General features: G+C 51.5%; 2 protein-coding genes across 5 annotated transcripts in view; one reads left to right on the top strand and one right to left on the bottom strand.

Annotated features, from left to right (window-relative positions):
• ARHGAP1 (Rho GTPase activating protein 1) overlaps positions 1 to 4,854 on the bottom strand; it is a 32,679-nt gene extending 27,825 nt beyond the window's left edge. The window contains exon 1 of one of the 2 annotated variants that reach the window (XM_069740132.1): positions 4,786 to 4,854. The gene's annotated coding sequence lies outside the window, so the exon portion shown is untranslated. Of the gene's footprint in view, positions 1 to 4,658; positions 4,748 to 4,785 lie in introns of those variants that run through there. The other variant, XM_069740131.1, reaches the window with a different exon arrangement.
• The window catches only part of ZNF408 (zinc finger protein 408), a 51,486-nt gene extending 33,244 nt beyond the window's left edge, over positions 1 to 18,242 (top strand). For 2 of the 3 annotated variants that reach the window (XM_069740128.1, XM_069740127.1), the window contains 4 exons: positions 8,959 to 9,157; positions 9,242 to 9,288; positions 10,934 to 11,403; positions 16,653 to 18,242. In XM_069740128.1, coding sequence (XP_069596229.1) covers positions 8,963 to 9,157; positions 9,242 to 9,288; positions 10,934 to 11,403; positions 16,653 to 18,199 — 2,259 coding nt within the window. In that variant the 5' untranslated portion in view covers positions 8,959 to 8,962 and the 3' untranslated portion in view covers positions 18,200 to 18,242. Of the gene's footprint in view, positions 1 to 4,970; positions 5,084 to 8,958; positions 9,158 to 9,241; positions 9,289 to 10,933; positions 11,404 to 16,652 lie in introns of those variants that run through there. The other variant, XM_069740130.1, reaches the window with a different exon arrangement.
• The last annotated feature ends 2,540 nt before the right edge of the window (positions 18,243 to 20,782 follow it).

Genomic DNA, 20,782 nt, shown 5'->3' with positions numbered 1-20,782 from the left:
CGTAAATTACTCTATAACCACGGGCCGGGTAATGAGGACGGGGCAAGAGATTGCCCTCCAGTCTCCACAGAGATAGGAAACAGGCACGAGAACCGAAACTTCCTGATGCTTCTCATTAAAAAAAAAAAAAGCTGTAAAACGCCGACTACTGTAGATTTCCAGGAGGAAGCACAATGGGGCTGCAGCACAAGGTAGAGACAGAGACCCTGATTCCAGAGATCTGTCACTTACTGGGCTGCTCTCTGCAGTTTTGATAAAATCCCTGTTCTCTCTGCTGCATTTCTAGCAGAGCTTGAAAGTTGAGCCCTGTGTAACCCCACTCACACACAGCTTTCTGCCTATGCACAGTGAACACAGAGCTGTCAATCAGTGGTGTGGGCGGGGTTATACTGAGCTCAGCATTAAAGAAATGCTATGTCTGCAGCAGATAAAACAAGGATTATTATAAATACTGCAGCAAGCAGCCCAGTAAGTGACACATTGATGGAATCACTGGAGCAGCATTGGCCTCCAGGATATCTCCGTGGTCGCTCCCCTGCTTTCCCAGACTGCAGTATTCCCATTCTGCCCCGCTATGTATGGCAGAACTGGACGTTCAGGGTCCAGGGCAGATTTGCCACTATCTCATAAATCCCACTCCTCACCCCAGACAGTGGTAACACCTTGCACAAATTGACAACTGAAACACTGATGTCGCACTACGGGCCAGAAGTCACTATGGGCCTACTGCTCTCTGGATAGCATAAAACTGAGTTCCAAGCATTATTTGGGTTGCCAGGAAATGCTGGGAGTTGTAGTGTTGTCACAGGGTGCAGACCACAGAGCAGCGTCAATAATGGCATCTACATTGAACGGCCCATCCCCAGCACTCAACCACCCATCACTGGTGCTGACGGATACCAATGCCCATCTGGACACCCATATGCAGAGCTGATGCTCTGGGCGGACCCGTCACCATTTGTGTGAGATAACCTAACATCAGGTTTTGTGCCATCCATGCCAGTCTCTGCACCCACAGACACCATCAGTAGAAGCAGCAAGTGGCACAGACTAATGCACAGTACCGGAACTGACCAATACATGGACCGGGGTGAGGAGCGAACCTGGCAAAGGGGGCACCCAGAAGAATGCCAACTCAGGAGCTTCTGAGGAAAATGCCACCGAACGTACAGCAAAAGACATTGGATGATGCCAACCCTAACAATCAGAGGAGAAACACCGAGGAAGGAGGCATCGCGGGTCCATGGAGGCGACCCCGAGGAAACTGGAGAAATTCTGAGCAAAAATAAACAAAAAAAAAAAAAAAAATCAGACAGTGGCTCCAGGGTAAAGAATGACAGAAAGGAAACACGGCAGAGGTCAGAGGTCGAAGCCCAGATAGGAGGACCCCAGTCCTAATACTAAAAGGAGGAAGACACACCGGAGGGAGGTATGGAGAAAAGCAGGAGGCTGGTTACAGGGGTCCGAAGAGATAGGGGGTATGGCGAAAAGCAGGAGGCTGGTTACAGGGGTCCGAAGAGATAGGGGGTATGGCGAAAAGCAGGAGGCTGGTTACAGGGGTCCGAAGAGATGGGGGGGGGGTATGGAGAAAAGCAGGAGGCTGGTTACAGGGGTCCGTAGAGATAGGGGGTATGGCGAAAAGCAGGAGGCTGGTTACAGGGGTCCGAAGAGATGGGGGGGGGGGTATGGAGAAAAGCAGGAGGCTGGTTACAGGGGTACAAAGAGATAGGGGGGCATGGAGAAAAGCAGGGGGCTGGTTACAGGGGTCCGAAGAGATAGGGGGGGATGGAGAAAAGCAGGAGGCTGGTTACAGGGGTCCGAAGAGATGGGGGGGGGTATGGAGAAAAGCAGGAGGCTGGTTACAGGGGTCCGAAAAGATGGGGGGGGGGTATGGAGAAAAGCAGGAGGCTGGTTACAGGGGTCCGAAGAGATGGGGGGGGTATGGAGAAAAGCAGGAGGCTGGTTACAGGGGTACAAAGAGATAGGGGGGCATGGAGAAAAGCAGGAGGCCGGTTACAGGGGTCCGAAGAGATAGGGGAGGTATGGAGAAAAGCAGGAGGCCGGTTACAGGGGTCCGAAGAGATAGGGAGGTATGGAGAAAAGCAGGAGGCTGGTTACAGGGGTCCGAAGAGATAGGGGGGTATGGAGAAAAGCAGGAGGCTGGTTACAGGGGTCCGAAGAGATAGGGAGGTATGGAGAAAAGCAGGAGGCTGGTTACAGGGGTCCGTAGAGATAGGGGGTATGGCGAAAAGCAGGAGGCTGGTTACAGGGGTCCGAAGAGATGGGGGGGGGTATGGAGAAAAGCAGGAGGCTGGTTACAGGGGTCCGAAGAGATGGGGGGGGTATGGAGAAAAGCAGGAGGCTGGTTACAGGGGTACAAAGAGATAGGGGGGCATGGAGAAAAGCAGGAGGCTGGTTACAGGGGTCCGTAGAGATAGGGGGTATGGCGAAAAGCAGGAGGCTGGTTACAGGGGTCCGAAGAGATGGGGGGGGGTATGGAGAAAAGCAGGAGGCTGGTTACAGGGGTCCGAAGAGATGGGGGGGGGTATGGAGAAAAGCAGGAGGCTGGTTACAGGGGTACAAAGAGATAGGGGGGCATGGAGAAAAGCAGGGGGCCGGTTACAGGGGTCCGAAGAGATAGGGGAGTATGGAGAAAAGCAGGAGGCCGGTTACAGGGGTCCGAAGAGATGGAGGGGGGGTATGGAGAAAAGCAGGAGGCCGGTTACAGGGGTCCGAAGAGATGGAGGGGGGGTATGGAGAAAAGCAGGAGGCTGGTTACAGGGGTCCGAAGAGATAGGGGGTATGGCGAAAAGCAGGAGGCTGGTTACAGGGGTCCGAAGAGATGGGGGGGGGGTATGGAGAAAAGCAGGAGGCTGGTTACAGGGGTCCGTAGAGATAGGGGGTATGGCGAAAAGCAGGAGGCTGGTTACAGGGGTCCGAAGAGATGGGGGGGGGGGGTATGGAGAAAAGCAGGAGGCTGGTTACAGGGGTACAAAGAGATAGGGGGGCATGGAGAAAAGCAGGGGGCTGGTTACAGGGGTCCGAAGAGATAGGGGGGGATGGAGAAAAGCAGGAGGCTGGTTACAGGGGTCCGAAGAGATGGGGGGGGGTATGGAGAAAAGCAGGAGGCTGGTTACAGGGGTCCGAAAAGATGGGGGGGGGGTATGGAGAAAAGCAGGAGGCTGGTTACAGGGGTCCGAAGAGATGGGGGGGGGTATGGAGAAAAGCAGGAGGCTGGTTACAGGGGTACAAAGAGATAGGGGGGCATGGAGAAAAGCAGGAGGCCGGTTACAGGGGTCCGAAGAGATAGGGGAGGTATGGAGAAAAGCAGGAGGCCGGTTACAGGGGTCCGAAGAGATAGGGAGGTATGGAGAAAAGCAGGAGGCTGGTTACAGGGGTCCGAAGAGATAGGGGGGTATGGAGAAAAGCAGGAGGCTGGTTACAGGGGTCCGAAGAGATAGGGAGGTATGGAGAAAAGCAGGAGGCTGGTTACAGGGGTCCGTAGAGATAGGGGGTATGGCGAAAAGCAGGAGGCTGGTTACAGGGGTCCGAAGAGATGGGGGGGGGTATGGAGAAAAGCAGGAGGCTGGTTACAGGGGTCCGAAGAGATGGGGGGGGTATGGAGAAAAGCAGGAGGCTGGTTACAGGGGTACAAAGAGATAGGGGGGCATGGAGAAAAGCAGGAGGCTGGTTACAGGGGTCCGTAGAGATAGGGGGTATGGCGAAAAGCAGGAGGCTGGTTACAGGGGTCCGAAGAGATGGGGGGGGGTATGGAGAAAAGCAGGAGGCTGGTTACAGGGGTCCGAAGAGATGGGGGGGGGTATGGAGAAAAGCAGGAGGCTGGTTACAGGGGTACAAAGAGATAGGGGGGCATGGAGAAAAGCAGGGGGCCGGTTACAGGGGTCCGAAGAGATAGGGGAGTATGGAGAAAAGCAGGAGGCCGGTTACAGGGGTCCGAAGAGATGGAGGGGGGGTATGGAGAAAAGCAGGAGGCCGGTTACAGGGGTCCGAAGAGATACTGTGTCATACGTGACGTTACCGTCACTGGGGACCTCAGGCTGCTCGTTACTTCTCCAGGGTAAATGCCGGGTACAGGGAGGGTAGCGCGGTTAATAATGGATCGTAAGCCATCGACAACCGGCCGTGCAAGAGACCTCAGAGACGTCACCGCAGAGACCCCACAGACGTCACCAGAGACCCCACAGACGTCACCAGAGACCCCACAGACGTCACCGCAGAGACCCCACAGACGTCACCAGAGACCCCACAGACGTCACCGCAGAGACTTCAGATACCAGAGACGTCACCGCAGAGACCCCACAGACGTCACCAGAGACCCCACAGACGTCACCAGAGACCCCACAGACGTCACCGCAGAGACCCCACAGACGTCACCAGAGACCCCACAGACGTCACCGCAGAGACCCCACAGACGTCACCAGAGACCCCACAGACGTCACCGCAGAGACTTCAGACACCAGAGACGTCACCGCAGAGACCCCACAGACGTCACCGCAGAGACCCCACAGACGTCACCGCAGAGACTTCAGATACCAGAGACGTCACCGCAGAGACCCCACAGACGTCACCGCAGAGACCCCACAGACGTCACCGCAGAGACCCCACAGACGTCACCGCAGAGACCCCACAGACGTCACCTCAGAGACGTCACTCCTCCTGTAATGTTATGATGGGGTGGTCGTTCATCATCACCAGCTCCGGCGACAGCCCCTCCCCCACAGACACCAGGTCCCCCCGGTCATGTGACCGCGCCCCGCCTCTCACCGGTGTCCGCGCTGCTCCCGGCGGCTCCTCCCGTATCTTCTCCTGCTCTCAGATATCCGGGTTCTGGGCGGAAAGGGAAACCAGGTCTCCATAGGAACCGAGTCCTCCCCCGCCCGTCCTGTCTCCTTGTTCTCTCCGCCCATGTGGGCGGGTCTAGGTGACAGCACGATGTTAGGAACGTTAGAGTGCAGGAACCAATATGCAACAGTAACGTTTCCTGCCGGACAGGTATTTGTGGAGAGCACTTCCGGTTGTGGAGCCGTTGCTTATGGACTTCCGGTTGAGCGATTCCTGATCGGTAAGGAGAGAGTGGGAGGTGAATCCCGGCTCCTGGGGACTACAAGTCACAACATAGCCTGATAACAGAGCTGGGGCTACTAGGGCTTGCTGGTACATGTAGTCCCATCACATCATGAACGTTGTGCGTCTTCTAAATCCACTTTGTGCTTTATCCTCTCACCGGTGGCAGGACCTCTGCTTGTTGTCAGTGAATGAGAACTCCCCTGAGACTGCTCACCTCTGACCACTGCTACAGTGTGTCAGTGCAGGGAGAGCCCGTGGCTGTTAACCCTTCCCGGTCTGAGCCGCTTTTTTTGGGGGTGGGTGTGGGTCATAGCAATATAAAAGAATCAGAACTTAAAGAAACAAAAGCCAATAAATGTGATTTCTGTATGAGATCTGTTCCGCGGCCCCTGCCATCACTCCCTGTAACCTGGGGGCCCATGTATTGGTTCTCCTTGGAGGCCCCGCGGCCACCGTGTGGGCTTCTCCTGTGAGGCCCCGCGGCCGCCGTGTGGGCTTCTCCTTGGAGGCCCCGCGGCCGCCGTGTGGGCTTCTCCTGGGAGGCCCCGCGGCCGCCGTGTGGGCTTCTCCTGTGAGGCCCCGCGGCCGCCGTGTGGGCTTCTCCTGTGAGGCCCCGCGGCCGCCGTGTGGGCTTCTCCTGTGAGGCCCCGCGGCCGCCGTGTGGGCTTCTCCTGGGAGGCCCCGCGGCCGCCGTGTGGGCTTCTCCTGTGAGGCCCCGCGGTCGCCGTGTGGGCTTCTCCTGTGAGGCCCCGCGGCCGCCGTGTGGGCTTCTCCTGGGAAGCCCCGCGGCCGCCGTGTGGGCTTCTCCTGGGAGGCCCCGCGGCCGCCGTGTGGGCTTCTCCTGGGAGGCCCCGCGGCCGCCGTGTGGGCTTCTCCTGGGAGGCCCCGCGGCCGCCGTGTGGGCTTCTCCTGGGAGGCCCCGCGGCCGCCGTGTGGGCTTCTCCTGGGAGGCCCCGCGGCCGCCGTGTGGGCTTCTCCTGGGAGGCCCCGCGGCCGCCGTGTGGGCTTCTCCTGGGAGGCCCCGCGGCCGCCGTGTGGGCTTCTCCTGGGAGGCCCCGCGGCCGCCGTGTGGGCTTCTCCTGGGAGGCCCCGCGGCCGCCGTGTGGGCTTCTCCTGGGAGGCCCCGCGGCCGCCGTGTGGGCTTCTCCTGGGAGGCCCCGCGGCCGCCGTGTGGGCTTCTCCTGGGAGGCCCCGCGGCCGCCGTGTGGGCTTCTCCTGGGAGGCCCCGCGGCCGCCGTGTGGGCTTCTCCTGGGAGGCCCCGCGGCCGCCGTGTGGGCTTCTCCTGGGAGGCCCCGCGGCCGCCGTGTGTGCCCTCTCCTGGGAGGCCCCGCGGCCGCCGTGTGGGCCCTCTCCTGGGAGGCCCCGCGGCCGCCGTGTCGGCCCTCTCCTGGGAGGCCCCGCGGCCGCCGTGTCGGCCCTCTCCTGGGAGGCCCCGCGGCCGCCGTGTCGGCCCTCTCCTGGGAGGCCCCGCGGCCGCCGTGTCGGCTTCTCCTGTGAGAGCTGCCGAATATGTTATCACTATAGAAATAAAAAATTTTTTTTTTTTAAAAAAAAAAGCAAGTTCAGAAGCATCGACGTAAATATAAAAAGTTATTAATCTCAAAGGTCATTTTGTATTTTGAAAGGAACCTGTCATCATGAAAATGCTGAAAAATGTGCAGGTTATAGAGCGGGGGGAGCAGAGTGACCAATATGTGGCCTTGGAAGAAAAGATTCAGTGTAATTTGTCATTTAAAGCCACGGTCGTCCTTGTCCATCTCCAATTCAGTCATCATATTATACAGCACTGTGCACTTACAATTGCTCATTTTCCTTTCTACCCAGATAATTCTTCCCTTTTCCATTAGGTCTATGACATCACCTGATTAAGAACTGGCAAGCTGAATCTAAGCTCTATGTAGAAACAGTAGGTCAATTTTCCCTGCATGAGTCATCACTGTGAAGAGGGGAATGATTTCTGCAGGGACAAGAGACTTCCTGTTTGTACATAGAGCAGAGAATATAGAAGAATTAACTGGGTAGAAAGGCAAAGAGAACAATTATAAGTACACAGTGCCATATAATATGACTAGATGGTGGCCCGATTCTAACGCATCGGGTATTGTAGAATATGCATGTCCACGTAGTATATTGCAACCAACAAAAATATACAGTCACCCATGGAAGCGCTACCGTAGGCGCGAAACGGCCGTCGTCACATCCTGCTCACCTCCTTCTTCGTCTTACCATCCCGGGCCGTGAACATGACGGCTTTGTTTTACATGTTGCAATAAAGAATTTGAACCACACCTGGACCGGTGAGTGTTGCCGCATTGCTCTGTATATTTTTGTTGGTTGCATATCTTTTTCATGCGGGCACCTCTACCTGGATATCAGGCTCCTGTTTTCACACGCCTGGACATACCGCAGTTAGTCTCGGATTCTTGGACAGCTGTGCGGCTTTGCTTTTTACTATGATGGACGTAGTATATTGCCCAGCCACGTATGTCTCAGGTTAAAAAAAAAACATATACTCACCTTCCGAGGGCCCCTTGTAGTCCTGTCGCCTGTGTGTGGTGCACTCGGCAGCTTCCGGCCCCAGTGTTGGTAGCGCAGGACCTGTAATGACGTCGCGGTCACATGACCGTGATGTCATGGCAGGTCCTTGTCGCATACCATCCTTGCCACTGGAACCTGCCGCATGTATGGAGCGGTTACCGGAGCATTGCGAGGAGCGGGAAAGGCGGCGGAGGGTGAGTATATAATGATTTTTTATTTTTTTAATTATTTTTAACATTAGATCCTTTTACTATTGACTCTGCATAGGCAGCATCAATAGTAAAAACTTGGTCACACAGGGTTAATAGTGGCGGTAACGGAGTGAGTTACCCGCGGCATAACGCGGTCTGTTACCACTGACATTAACCCTGTGTGAGCGGTGACTGCGGGGAGTATGTAGCGGACGCCAGGCGCTGACTGCAGGGGAGTAGGGAGGGACTAATCGGACTGTGGCCGTCGCTGATTGGTCGCAGCAGCCATGACAGGCAGCTGGCGAGACCAATCAGCGACTTGGATGCCATGACAGACAGAGGCCGCGACCAACGAATATCCATGACAGAAAGAAGGACAGACAGAAAGACGGAAGTGACCCTTAGACAATTATACAGTAGATGACTGCAATATATTAAGATAATTAACACTTTGATGGGAGGAGGAGCGCTTCTTTAATCTTCTGCTCTGTCTGGGATTTGGGGTCCAGTAGGCAGTCCTTATCAGTGATTGATAGCTGTCCCTGTATGCAAACATTTACCTAGACAGCTGTCAGTCACTGATCGGACCGCCCACTGGACCCAAAATCTCAGAAAGAGCCGAGGATTAAAGGATGAAAACACAAATTATGCTGAATCTTTTCTCTCAGCCTTGTATCTCCTCCGCTCCCCCTGCCTGACATTCTGCGCCACTCTTCTCATTTGACGGCTTCCCCTTTCACTTCTATGCTCATTTTGCTCGGCTGTTTGCAGAGCTCTTATAGAAGTGAGTGGAGGGCTCTGTGCATTCTTGGCCGCAGCACCGGTCAGGGCTCAGGTTATAGGATCCCTGCCTATCGCACATTAGATGAGATCACCCAGTCAGATGTAGGCTGTTAGGCTCCCAGAGGATCTCCTAGACTGTATGCAATTGTAACAAACCCTCAGCAGTGCAGTGAGACAATGCCGATTTCCAGGGTTTTTCCCACAGTGGATATTTATCCCGTTTCCATAGGATTGAGGCACTTATCCTGGACTCCTGTATGAGTGAAGCCGCCTTCTATGTGTCCACTTTGTGCCGATGCTGCATAATAACGGTGCATGTTCCGTCCTAATCTGTGTTTTCTGCCCATCTCTCTGCAGATTTATGAGTTCGTCCACCTCCTCGCCCCCTGTGGGGTGCACACAGGATGCAGTTTATAAGGCCCTGCTCCATATCCCCTGCGGCCTGGCCCTCGGGCCCTCTCTGTCGCGGGAGGGACTGGGTTTGTGGTGTGTTGGCCGAGATTTACCTGATGGCGCTCTCATTCCTTCTTGCAGTCCAGAATCGGAATCAGCTGAGGTGTGTGAGTTATGGGCAGCAGCGGTCAGTATCCCTACAGTTCATATTATGATCCATTGACACTCTCTTTTTATGTCCTTATAGGAAGGTCCCGCATTGACAATACATACAGGGGACACCTGGTGGCTCAGGTAAGGACCATTATGTACCTATATATCTATCATACTTATTACCTTGCTCTTGGCGTCTTAGTTTACCTCTGAGATTGTGTAGAAACTTAAAGGAACGCTCCATCCAAAGCATAATCCACTGCCCCATGCCTAGTGCAGGGGTCTATGAGCTGGAGCCGGATATGTTTTGCAAAAGGATGACAGCGGTTAAAAAAACGTAAGATGTGATACTCGCCATCTCTGATGCCCACCGCTCCTGTTCACTTAAAGGGCCACTGTCACCCCCTCCAGCCGTTATAAACTAAAAGAGCCACCTTGTGCAGCAGTAATGCTGCATTCTAACAAGGTGGCTCTTTTAGTTTTTGTTTCTGCTATTCCCACAATAAATGTATTTATAATTCTGCTGAAATACCTGTCTTTGTCCATGGAGGCGGGACTGAAGCCTCCTCTTAGAAGCGCCCAACTGCCGTCACTCATCTCTTGTGTAGATTTTCGCCGCCCCCTCAGCGCTGTTATTGTGTGAATTCCGGCGCCTGCGCTCTGCTCTTCTGCCTTGCGCAGGCGCATAGAGCATTATCCGTCCGAGCGCTGGTGCCAGGTTCCTTTCTGCGCCTGTGCGGTCAGTGTGGCCAGCCTGTTACTGAATCCCCGCCCCGCACTGTGTTATGCAGTATGCACAGTGCGGGGCTGGGATTCCTGGGCATGCGCACTGCGCTTGTCAGACGCTCCACAGGTCCCCCGCCTTCCAGCGTTGTTCTGTGCGGCTGTTCCAAACGCCGGCAAGGATACCTGTATATTCCGGCAACGCTGAAAGGCGGGGGACCTGGGGAGCGTCTGAGAAGCGCAGTGCGCATGCCCAGGAATCCCAGCCCTGCACTGTGCATAATGCATAACACAGTGCGGGGCGGGGATTCAATAACAGGGTGGCCGCACTGCCCGCACAGGCGCAGAACGGAACCCGGCACCAGCGCTAAGACGGCAAATGCTCTATGCGCCTGCGCTAGGTAGAAGAGCAGAGCGCAGGCGCCAGAATTCACACAATAACAGCGCTGAGGGGGCGGCGAAAATCTACACAAGAGATGAGTGACGGCAGTTGGGCGCTTATAAGAGGAGGCTTCAGTCCCGCCTCCATGGACAAAGATAGGTATTTCAGCAGAATTATAAATACATTTATTGTGGGAATAACAGAAACAAAAACTAAAAGAGCCACCTTGTTAGAATGCAGCGTTACTGCTGCACAAGGTGGCTCTTTTAGTTTATAACGGCTGGAAGGGGTGACAGTGGCCCTTTAACATGTCCCTGAATTTGGGGGGATGTCTACATTATGAAAAAACGCTGAAAATACATTAAATCGTGATGTGCGGAATAAAGAAAATTAGCCCTGGGCCATATTTATGCCATATAATCCATGGACCCGGCCATCTTTGCGTCCAGACGGTAAAGATGGAGGTGCTCCATTCACTACACCATGTTTCCTCCTCAGCTTCTGTGCAGACAGGACCTATCCTGTATCCTGCACTTGATCCAGCGCAGACAAGAGAATCGTCTGTAACTCTCCACAATCAGCACCTGTGGAGACGGCCAAGGAGGCGATGCATGGCGGATACTGGGATGATTTTCAGGTCTTGCTCGGCTGTACTGACCTTCGACTTCTAATGTTTTGCAGGTTTGTAAGGAAAAATGCAAAGAAGCAAAATGTGAAGTTCTGCAGACTTGGAGGAATTGTCCATCTCCAGGTCACGGCGTCGATCCCATCAGGGTCTGAGCTGCTTCTTCCCTTAGAAGAGCACACGGTCTGTGATGATGATAATGAAGGATCTCCGCTCTCTCCGGAGTCCATGAGTGACTCTTCTGTCAGTGACTCCGTGCCATTAGCAGCAGAGACAGATAATAACAGACCGGCTCTGAAAACCAAGGAGGTTTTGGCCAATTCAGAAGGTTCTTTATCATCTCAACAACCTGAAGAGTTGGCTGCGACTCCACAACCAAAGTGCTGCACCTCAACGGGAGGGTCTGGATTAGAGACGACGGCTGTCACCGCTGAGCAAGAAGAAGCCATGACACCTCTCATACCAGAACCAGAGGGGGCTAAGCTGTCGATTAATATGGAGGAGGCAGAACACATGCACACCACAGGTCTGTATTACATCTTGTCACTATATCACCACTTACAGTCCGCCATTGGAGAGGAGGCCGCCGTGATGTTGCATTCTTGCTCCATTCATAAAGGAATTGCTAGCAGCCATGTAAAGGCGGCCACATCTTGCTCCCAGTAGAAGTGGGACTACAAGATGTCAAAAATTTGCTGCATTCCCTGGTGATATATCTTTAATAATCTGCTGAAAATACAGATCACTTTGCTGTAGTTTTGCTACGAAACAAGTAGCATAAAAAAAATGCGGCAGATTTGCAGCAACTTCCAGCTGTTACCTTTCATAAAGTGAAATCCTAAGCATGTCACCTTATGCCGTGTAGATGAGCGCATGTGAAATCTCATCCACGTTGCAGCAGATTTGTCCGTGTGCACAGACCCATCGGGTGAGTGCGGATAACGGAAAATTGCACCTTCACTTGTTCAGAAACAATCGGCGTAGAGCGTTTTCATGCTTATTCACAAATTGCCAATGGCAAATAGACCCTAACTAAAGATTCTGTAATGTGGCTAAAAGTTATTTCACAATTTAATATAATCAAGTGCTTTATAAAACCACAAGGTTTGTATTGGTCACTATATGAATTTCTGTTGGTCTTGAAAAGTTATAAGGGGGATCAGTGTAACCATCATTTTATAGGACCATTGATAAATAATTATTCATCAACCATCCGAGATTTCAGATTTGCAGCTATTACATATACAGTACAGACCAAAAGTTTGGACACACCTTCTCATTTAAAGATTTTTTTGTATTTTCATGACTATGAAAATTGTACATTCACACTGAAGGCATCAAAACTATGAATTAACACATGTGGAATTATATACTTAACAAAAAAGCGTGAAACAACTGAAATTGTCTTATATTCTAGGTTCTTCAAAGTAGCCTCCTTTTGCTTTGATGACTGCTTTGCACACTCTTGGCATTCTCTTTATGAGCTTCCAGAGGTAGTCACCGGGAATGGTTTTCACTTCACAGGTGTGCCCTGTCAGGTTTAATAAGTGGGATTTCTTGCCTTATAAATAGGGTTGGGACCATCAGTTGTGTTGTGCAGAAGTCTGGTGGATACACAGCTGATAGTCCTACTGAATAGACTGTTAGCTGCTTTTTTTCTTGCCGTAATACAGATTCTAAGTAAAGAAAAACGAGTGGCCATCATGACTTTAAGAAATGAAGGTCAGTCAGTCCGAAAAATTGGGAAAACTTTGAAAGTGTCCCCAAGTGCAGTGGCAAAAACCATCAAGCGCTACAAAGAAACTGGCTCACATGAGGACCGCCCCAGGAAAGGAAGACCAAGAGTCACCTCTGCTTCTGAGGATAAGTTTATCCGAGTCACCAACCTCAGAAATCGCAGGTTAACAGCAGCTCAGATTAGAGACCAGGTCAATACCACACAGAGTTCTAGCAGCAGACACATCTCTACAACAACTGTTAAGAGAAGACTTTGTGCAGCAGGCCTTCATGGTAAAATAGCTGCTAGGAAACCACTGCTAAGGACAGGCAACAAGAGAAGAGACTTGTTTGGGCTAAAGAACACAAGGAATGGACATTAGACCAGTGGAAATCTGTGCTTTGGTCTGATGAGTCCAAATTTGAGATCTTTGGTTCCAACCACCGTGTCTTTGTGCGACGCAGAAAAGGTGAACGGATGGACTTTACATGCCTGGTTCCCACCGTGAAGCATGGAGGAGGAGGTGTGATGGTGTGGGGGTGCTTTGCTGGTGACATTGTTGGGGGATTTATTCAAAATTGAAGGCATACTGAACCAGCATGGCTACCACAGCATCTTGCAGCGGCATGCTATTCCATCCGGTTTGTGTTTAGTTGGACCATCATTTATTTTTCAACAGGACAATGACCCCAAACACCTCCAGGCTGTGTAAGGGCTATTTGACCAAGAAGGAGAGTGATGGGGGGCTACGCCAGATGACCTGGCCTCCACAGTCACCAGACCTGAACCCAATCGAGATGGTTTGGGGTGAGCTGGACCGCAGAGTGAAGGCAAAAGGGCCAACAAGTGCTGAGAATCTCTGGGAACTCCTTCAAGATTGTTGGAAGACCATTTCTGGTGACTACCTCTTGAAGCCCATCTAGAGAATGCCAAGAGTGTGCAAAGCAGTCATCAAAGCAAAAGGTGGCTACTGTGAAGAACCTAGAATATAGGACATAATTTCAGTTGTTTCACACTTTTTTGTTAAGTATATAATTCCACATGTGTTAATTCATAGCTTTGATGCCTTCAGTGTGAATGTACAATTTTCATAGTCATGAAATTGCAGAAAAATCTTTAAATGAGAAGATGTGTCCAAACTTTTGGTCTGTACTGTACCTATACTATTAAATCCATTACATGGTATAGTATTAGTAGTTATTATTCTCATGCGCTATTGTTTTGATTGTAGGTTTGCTGATGTGGAATTCCCAGTATCTTTATAGCGTTCATAGCTCTCCAGCTTATAGCTTTATTCTGATGTCCCTTGCATTGTGTGGCCGCGGACCATCACTTATTGCTTGTTATGACTGCTACAACACCTTGCTATTTATAATATACTAGATGGTGGCCCGCTTCTAACGCATTGGGTATTCTAGAATATGCATGTCCACGTAGTATATTGCCCAGCCACGTAGTTTATTGCCCAGCCACGTAGTATATTGCCCAGTGACGTAGTATACAGCACAGAGTCACGTAGTATATTGCCCAGCCACGTATGTCACAGGTTAAAAAATAAACATACCTTCCGAGGGCCCCTTGTAGTCCGGTCGCCTGGGTGCGGTGCACTCGGCAGCTTCCAGTCCCAGGGTTGGTAGCGCAGGACCCGTGATGACGTCGAGATCACATGACCGTGACGTCATGTTAGGTCCTTGTCGCATACCATCCTTGCCACCGGAACCTGCCACTTGCATGGAGCGGTCACTGGAGCGTAGCAAGGAGTGGGAAAGGCGGCGGAAGGTGAGTGTATATATAACGATTTTTTAAAATTATTTTTAACATTAGATGTTTTTACTATTGACGCTGCATAGGCAGCATCAATAGTAAAAACTTGGCCACACAGGGTTAATAGCGGCGGTAACGCAGTGAGTTACCCGCTGCATAACGCGGTCCGTTACCGCTGGCATTAACCCTGTGTGAGTGGTGACTGTGGGGAGTATGGAGCGGGCGCTGACTGCGGGGGAGTAGGGAGGGACTAATCGGACTGTGCCCGTTGCTGATTGGTCGCGGCAGCCATGACAGGCAGCTGGTGAGACCAATTAGCGACTTGGATTCCATGACAGACAGAGGCCGCGACCAATGAATATCTATGACCGACAGAAAGACGGAAGTGACCCTAGACAATTATATAGTAGACTAGATTGTGGCCCGATTCTAACGTATCGGGTATTCTAGAATATGCATATCCCCGTAGTATATGGACAATGATGATTCCAGAATTCGCGGCAGACTGTGCCCGTCGCTGATTGGTCGAGGCAACCTTTATGACATCATTGTCGCCATGGCAACCATTATGACATCATCGTCGCTGTGCCCGTTGCTGATTGGTCGAGGCCTGGCGGCCTCGACCAATCAGAGAGGCGGGATTTCCAGGACAGACAGAAAGAAAGACAGACAGACGGAAAAACCCTTAGACAATCTATATATATAATTGTCTAAGGGTTTTTCCGTCTGTCTGTCTGTCTGTCCTGGAAATCCCGCGTCTCTGATTGGTCGAAGCCGCGCGGCCTCGACCAATCAGCAACGGGCACAGCGACGATGATGTCATAAAGGACGTAGACATCCTGCGTCTGATTGGTCGAGGCCACTAGGCCTCAACCAATCAGCGATGGGCACAGCGATGATGATGTCATAATGGTTGCCATGGCGACTATGATGTCATAAAGGTTGCCTCGATCAATCAGCGACGGACACAGTCTGCCGCGAATTCTGGAATCATCATTGTCCATATACTACGGGGACATGCATATTCTAGAATACCCGATGCGTTAGAATCGGGCCACAATAAAGGTTGCCTCGATCAATGTCCCCGTAGTATATGGACAATGATGATTCCAGAATTCGCGGCAGACTGTGCCCGTCGCTGATTGGTCGAGGCAACCTTTATGACATCATCGTCACCATGGCAACCATTATGACATCATCGTCGATACTGTGCCCGTTGCTGATTGGTCGAGGCCGAATCAGAGAGCCGGGATTTCCAGGACAGACAGACAGAAAGACAGACAGACGGAAAAACCCTTAGACAATTATATATATACTAGATTGTGGCCCGATTCTAACGCATCGGGTATTCTAGAATATGCATGTCCCTGTAATATATGGACAATGATGATTCCAGAATTCGCGGCAGACTGTGCCCGTTGCTGATTGGTCGAGGCAACCTTTATGACATTATCGTCGCCATGGCAACCATTATGACATCATCGTCGCTGTGCCCGTTGCTGATTGGTCGAGGCCTGGCGGCCTCGACCAATCAGAGACGCAGGATGTCTACGTCCTTTATGACATCATCGTCGCTGTGCCCGTTGCTGATTGGTCGAGGCCTGTCGGCCTCGACCAATCAGAGACGCAGGATTTCTACGTCGATGCTGTGCCGGTCTCTGATTGGTCGAGGCCTGGCGGCCTCGACCAATCAGAGAGCCGGGATTTCCAGGACAGACAGACAGACAGAAAGACAGACGGAAGTGACCCTTAGACAATTATATAGTAGATAACCAGCTGCCTCCCCAACATGTTTCACCATTACTGACATCTTCAGGGGAATGAGGCTGCAGTGGCCACCGGGCGACTGGTGGCTTATTAATAATTCATCAATGGTCCTATAAAATGATGGTTAGTGATTCCCTTTATCACTTTTCAAGACCAATAGAAATTCATATAGCGACCAATACAAACCTTGTGGTTTTATAAATGCACTTGATTATATTAAATTGTTAAGTTTAGTCACGTTGCAGACTCTAGTTGGGGTCTATTTGCCATTGGCAATTTGTAAATGAGAAAACAGATAACGCAGAGTACATGTAAGGTACGTTCAGTACTTCAGGGCTGCACACGTGTAGACTTTGCTTTAGAAACTCCTTAGATCTGTGCATATAAGCTGCTGGTATCTATGGAGTCAGTGTCAAACACCGGGAATGTGCAGCCAATGTCGCCAAGTGGTTATAGCTTCACCATAAATGTGGCATTCAGCACATGATCACTGCCGAATTCTATTAATGTATTTATCTATTTTTTAGGTTCTTCAGAAGACGTGCGCTGTGTAAAGGAGTTGACGTCTGACAAGCCCAGTAATGCAGAGTCCCAAGATGTCTCAGTAACTCAGACATGCGATGTTCCTGCAGCTGTAACCAGGCAGGTTCACGCGATCATTGCTGGATCCTGGAGTGTGGAGTATTTACCTGGAGGAGCGAGTACGGTGAAAGGTGGCGAGACAGAGGTCCAAGATGCAACACTATCTAACCACCGGGAAAGGAGAAACTCCAAGACGAAATGTCCTGAGACTCCAGGAGAAAGCGATGAAGGCCGGGGTAAGGTGCCCCAACTGGAGGAACACACAGATCCCCCAGAAAGTGCCAAGAAGGAGACTGAGACTAAAGGGACCAAAGTGAAAGACCCATCCCAACGCAAATTTCATTGTAATGATTGCAGCAAAAGCTTCTTCCAACTGGGTCATTTGAAGAGACACAGCTTCACACACACCGGGCTCAAACCGTTCCTGTGCCCAGAGTGCGGGAAGGAGTACTGCTCCGAGGAGAGCTTCAAGGCTCACCTACTAGGTCACCAAGGCCTGCGTCCCTTCAAGTGTCCCCAGTGTGATAAAGCGTACGGTACCCAGCGCGACCTGAAGGAGCACGCTGTGCTGCACACAGGACAGCGGCCTTACTGCTGCGAGGACTGCGGAAAGAGCTTTGCCCGTCGACCGACCTTACGCATTCACCGCAAGAAGTACTGCACGCCCCGGACCAACGAGACCAAGCCTGCCCTGCAATGTGGCGTCTGTGATAAGCAGCTGGCCAACGTCTGCTCCCTGCGTAACCACATGCTTATACATACCGGGGAGAAGCCGTACACGTGTACAGAGTGCGGCGGCACTTTCCGCCACAGAGGAAGTTTGCGGATCCACCGGCGGCTGCACACCGGCGAGAGGCCTTATAAATGCCAGTACTGCGGCGATGCATTCCCGCAGCAGCCAGAACTGAAACGTCATTTAATCACACACACGGGGGAAATGCATCTGTGTACCGTCTGCGGCAAAGCATTAAAAGACCCTCACACTTTACGCGTCCATGAGCGGCTGCACACAGGCGATCGCCCCTTCCTCTGCAAGTACTGCGGCAAATCCTACCCACAAGCAACCAAGCTCCGGCGACATCTTAAATCTCACCTGGAGGAGAAGCCGTACCGCTGCCATGTGTGCGGGATGGGCTACTCTTTTCAGCAAAGTCTAAACCGCCATCTTCACAGTCATAGAGATGAAGGGCAGACATCTGTAGCTGTGGGTGCCAAAGAGGTCGCAATGGAGGACACTGAGCTGGGGCAAACACTGCTGCTGGTGCAAGTAGATGAGAGCTCAGAAAAGATCTTGGTTGCTGGCTGCGCAGACGGCTCTGAGCTGGGTAACTCCCACCGGCCATTACTCCCCATCGTATCAGAGACATTGGCGACCATTAGGGACCATGAGGACGGCCTCCTCCAAAAAGAGCACAGCCCCAGTCTATTACTGGTCTCCCAGACTCTTGAGTTCAGCACAGTAGCGGAGGTGGTGGTGGAAATAGGGGTGTAATTGTGACCCTCTAAACGGCCGGTATAAAGTGTTTAACCTCTGATTTGCTGGTTTCGTAATTTGACTAAATCCATCTTTATTTTGTCAATTAGTGGTGTAAAGGATAAATCGGGGAAACTCCTGTCATCTCAGGCCGTCACTGCGCAGAACGTGTCAACTGAGAGTCCAGTGGTGGCGGCTTTACACCACTCCATCCGACACTGCATTGTGCTTTGTGATGTACGGTTGTGTGCAGCTGCTCGGCCATGAGGCTCCTGGCGGGGGCGCAGTGTTGGTTCTGATGTACTAGAAGAGGTTATGGGGTCGGCAGAGCGGTGGTGACTTTTCTGTCCTCTGCTCTTCAGTGCTTGGCCCCCCGATCTGTAACATTACGGGGTCTCCCCTTCGTGACTGAGTTGCTGCGGTTCCTTCAACTTCTCAATAATATCACTCACAGGTGATGGTGAAGATTCAGGAGGAAGAAATATCATGGACGGACTTGTGACCCTGGTGGTCCTATTACAGGACCGCGCTGGTATCAGGAGCTCTGCACCACCGGTTGCTCTGTCACATGGTAGTAATGGTAGACGGCATGTCGGGGGGCCGGAGGTTATATTCTGGGGGCAATGGGGCCGGATGATATATACCAAGGGCGGAAGCATTTGACGTCAGTGGAGTCTCCAGTGTATAAAGATTGCCCCCCCATAGACCTGATCAGTGCCCAGTTTATCACTATTTTGTGCAGTCATCAAGCATTGGTAAGAAGCACCTTTCTTTGCTGGTTCCCCACTGCCTGAACTTTTGTGATAAGTATCACTGCCCCCCGCTACCCGGACCCTCCTGTGTATGTGAGGTCCATTCACCATCAGTTGCTGGAGTCACCTGTCTGCACCATCTGGTCATTTGTGAGCAGAAATGTATACCGGCGATTCTCACAAAGTGAGATCATCATCAAAAAGTGAATTTATTTCAGTTCTTTAATATAAAAAGTGAAACTCCTGTGGCTGTGAGCCATAATCAAGAGTGATCGCAGAAATAAGCACATGAAATACATCACTCTAATGTCTCTATAAAATGAGTTTCACATTTTGTACTGAATAACCGAAATACATTTTTGATGATATTCCAATTTAGTGAGAAGCACCTGTATATAATACGGTATATTGTCTGAAAAAGTGTTTGCCCCCTTCCTGATTTCCTATTCTTTTGCATGTTTGTCACACTTAACTGTTTCACATCACCAAACAAATGTAAATATTAGGCAAAGATAACACAAGTGATCACAACATTTTATTATTAAGGGGAAAAGAAATCCAAACCTACAGGGTCCTGTGTGAGGAAGTGATTGCCCCCGCCCTCCTTAAAACATAAATTAACTGGTTTATCCCATCTTTGGGAATCTGAGGTCACAGTCCCTGGCCGCACTCCTGATTACTGCCACTGTTGTCAATCAAGAAATCACTTAAGGGTATAACTAGGAGGGTCACTGGTGGAGAAAGGTCTGGGTGTAATAATATGTGGTCCCGTATGCTCTAGCGGTATAACTAGGAGGGTCACTGGTGGAGAAGGATCTGGGTGTAATAATATGTGGCCCCGTATGCTCTAGGGGGTATAACTAGGAGGGTCACTGGTGGAGAAGGGTCTGGGTGTAATATGTGGCCCTGTATGCTCTAGGGGTATAACTAGGGGGGGGGTCACTGGTGGAGAAAGGTCTGGGTGTAATAATATGTGGTCCCGTATGCTCTAGGGGTATAACTAGGAGGGTCACTGGTGGAGAAAGGTCTGGGTGTAATAATATGTGGTCCCATATGCTCCAGGGGTATAACTAGGAGGGTCACTGGTGGAGAAGGGTCTGGGTGTAATAATATGTGGTCCCGTATGCTCCAGGGGTATAACTAGGAGGGTCACTGGTGGAGAAGGGTCTGGGTGTAATAATATGTGGTCCCGTATGCTCTAGGGGGGTATAACTAGGAGGGTCACTGGTGGAGAAAGGTCTGGGTGTAATAATATGTGGTCCCGTATGCTCCAGGGGTATAACTAGGAGGGTCACTGGTGGAGAAGGGTCTGGGTGTAATAATATGTGGCCCCGTATGCTCTAGGGGTATAACTAGGGGGGTCACTGGTGGAGAAAGGTCTGGGTGTAATATGTGGTCCCGTATGCTCTAGGGGTATAACTAGGGGGGTCACTGGTGGAGAAAGGTCTGGGTGTAATAATATGTGGTCCCATATGATCCAGGGGTATAACTAGGAGGGTCACTGGTGGAGAAGGGTCTGGGTGTAATAAAATGTGGCCCCGTATGCTCTAGGGGGGGTATAACTAGGAGGGTCACTGGTGGAGAAAGGTCTGGGTGTAATATGTGGTCCCGTATGCTCTAGGGGGGTATAACTAGAGGAGTCACTGGTGAAGAAGGGTCGGGGTGTTATATGTGGCCCCGTGTGCTCTAGGGGGGTATAACTAGGGGAGTCACTGGTGGAGAAGGGTCTGGGTGTAATAATATGTGGCCCCATATGCTCTAGGGCAGTGTTTCTCAACTCCATTCCTCAAGACCCACTGACAGGTCAGGTTTTCAGGATATCCTCAGTATTGCACGTGATAATTTCATC

The sequence above is a fragment of the Ranitomeya imitator genome, chromosome 9 (genome assembly GCF_032444005.1).
Source record: "Ranitomeya imitator isolate aRanImi1 chromosome 9, aRanImi1.pri, whole genome shotgun sequence".
In the NCBI taxonomy this organism is placed as follows: Eukaryota; Metazoa; Chordata; class Amphibia; order Anura; family Dendrobatidae; genus Ranitomeya; species Ranitomeya imitator.
Note: the sequence above shows the minus strand (reverse complement) of the source record. Positions and strands in the feature narration are given on the sequence as shown.